Below are 1,764 nucleotides of genomic sequence, written 5' to 3' on the forward strand. Positions count from 1 at the left end.
TTATATCTTGTATACATATGTATATAAATTATATATATATGTGTGTGTATAATAATATATACATGTATGTATAATACAAATATGTTTTTTCTTCATATTTTTTGTAGTGTCAGCAGTGCTTAAATTTCTATGTACAGTTTACCTTTGTAATACCCCTGTAGCTTTGTCCTCTTCTATCGGTTTTACATTCAAGTGGCCGGCAGCTTTGGAAATTAACAGCAAGATAACACTAAATACCTGCGTGTTATGTCCATTGTAAATAATATTCCTATCGTAAAAAAAAGATATACAAATTAAGCTTTTACTTTCAAAAGAGCATTATCGCACATGATAATTTACTTGGCTGTCTTCAATAAGGGATGATTGGATCCAACCAGCTTCGTCAATTGCAACGCAATCTCGTCGCTCCTTAACTGTCTTAATTTTAAGGTCGAATACCCAACGATTTTCTCTGCTTCCGATATAGTTTTATTCCAGTCCGTCTTTTGACTCACTGCCAACTTGTTCGCAGCTTGATCAATGTTGCTGGAGTAGAATTTATCTCGCGCAGAAATACAGACTGTTCTGTGGGTTTGCAGAATCTTGGTTGACTTCCACAGAAATTTAGTAACCATACTGCTCCCTCTGCAAATCCTGAACACAGCTGTGTTTGCAAACATCGTTCGGTTTACTTTTCAACCTATTGTAGATGATTTTCTAGAAAAACCTTATGGCAATTGAAAGAAACTCAGAATTTATGTGCAAGCATAAATTTTGTTTTAAATTGATTGCATTGTAGTGCCAAGACAGTTATAAAAATTATTTAATACAATAATGCTTAAAGACAAAATGGTTTATCGAAGTGGGAGAGAGGCAGGATAGAATTTTTCAAGAAGAGAGGGTGGGAGTTGGGGAAAGTAAAGAGTAGAAGAGAAAAAGGGTAGACATGTATGTACATATCTCTTTGGAGTTTTCATGTGTACACAAATATTTATAAAAATTGCAATTTTACAATTGCGTAAACGTAGTTGTAGGGTTGTAGGAGTAGAAGTAGTAGTAAGTGTTGTACAACAAAGTAATATACAATAGAGTAAGATACATCGTAATTGAAGTGAATAATAACGAATCAGAGTACAGTTTAGCGTTTGATGAGAGCGGTATGGACACGTGACAGAATTCTGATTGGTTAGCCATTACGTTCTATATCGTTGTAGTCCTGAAAGATGAAGTTCAGCCATGTTTTACAACAGGCTTTACAATCGGAAATGCTAGTTTAAAACTGTGTTTTTCAACACTGTACAACAGCTAACAACCACACGTACGTTTACGCAATTGTAGAATGGCTTTTAGTCTTCCTCGTAAGTAAATCATCCCGTATCGAGTCGACATGATAAAAGTCCGATAACAAGTTGTCTGGATCATGATAAACTTCAATGACCTGATTATACTTTTGATAACTATACATATAATTTAACACAGTTTAAAAATTAGTTTAAAAAATTTAAGTTTTTTATTAGGAAGCCTGCTAATGCCTTACTGGCCCCCTATTACAAATTGTAAGGCGTAATAAGGGGCAAGTCATGAGTCTTGATAAGGAAAATCTTATCAGGCAATTATAATTCTCGACGTTACATTTACGGTCAGACCCTTACCGTACTAAAATTTCTGCTCGGTATACGAGTATATTCTTAATATGTACTTAGAAGCAGGAAAACTCGGACATAGCATTCTTAGTATATACTTAAGGTTTGTTTTCTATTTCTGGTGAATCAGTGCAATAAATTA

General features: G+C 34.2%; 1 protein-coding gene across 1 annotated transcript in view; it reads right to left on the reverse strand.

The window, feature by feature from the left end:
* The window catches only part of LOC105570906 (decaprenyl-diphosphate synthase subunit 2-like), a 4,571-nt gene extending 3,121 nt beyond the window's left edge, over nucleotides 1–1,450 (reverse strand). The window contains exons 1-2 of the mRNA XM_012028357.1: nucleotides 340–1,450; nucleotides 143–268 (exon numbers count right to left, since the gene is read on the reverse strand). Coding sequence (XP_011883747.1) covers nucleotides 143–268; nucleotides 340–659 — 446 coding nt within the window. The 5' untranslated portion in view covers nucleotides 660–1,450. The remainder of the gene's footprint in view (nucleotides 1–142; nucleotides 269–339) is intronic.
* Nucleotides 1,451–1,764: the final 314 nt, after the last annotated feature.

This window comes from Vollenhovia emeryi, unplaced genomic scaffold, assembly GCF_000949405.1.
Source record: "Vollenhovia emeryi isolate VEMERY1.0 unplaced genomic scaffold, V.emery_V1.0 DF941594.1, whole genome shotgun sequence".
Taxonomy (NCBI): Eukaryota; Metazoa; Arthropoda; class Insecta; order Hymenoptera; family Formicidae; genus Vollenhovia; species Vollenhovia emeryi.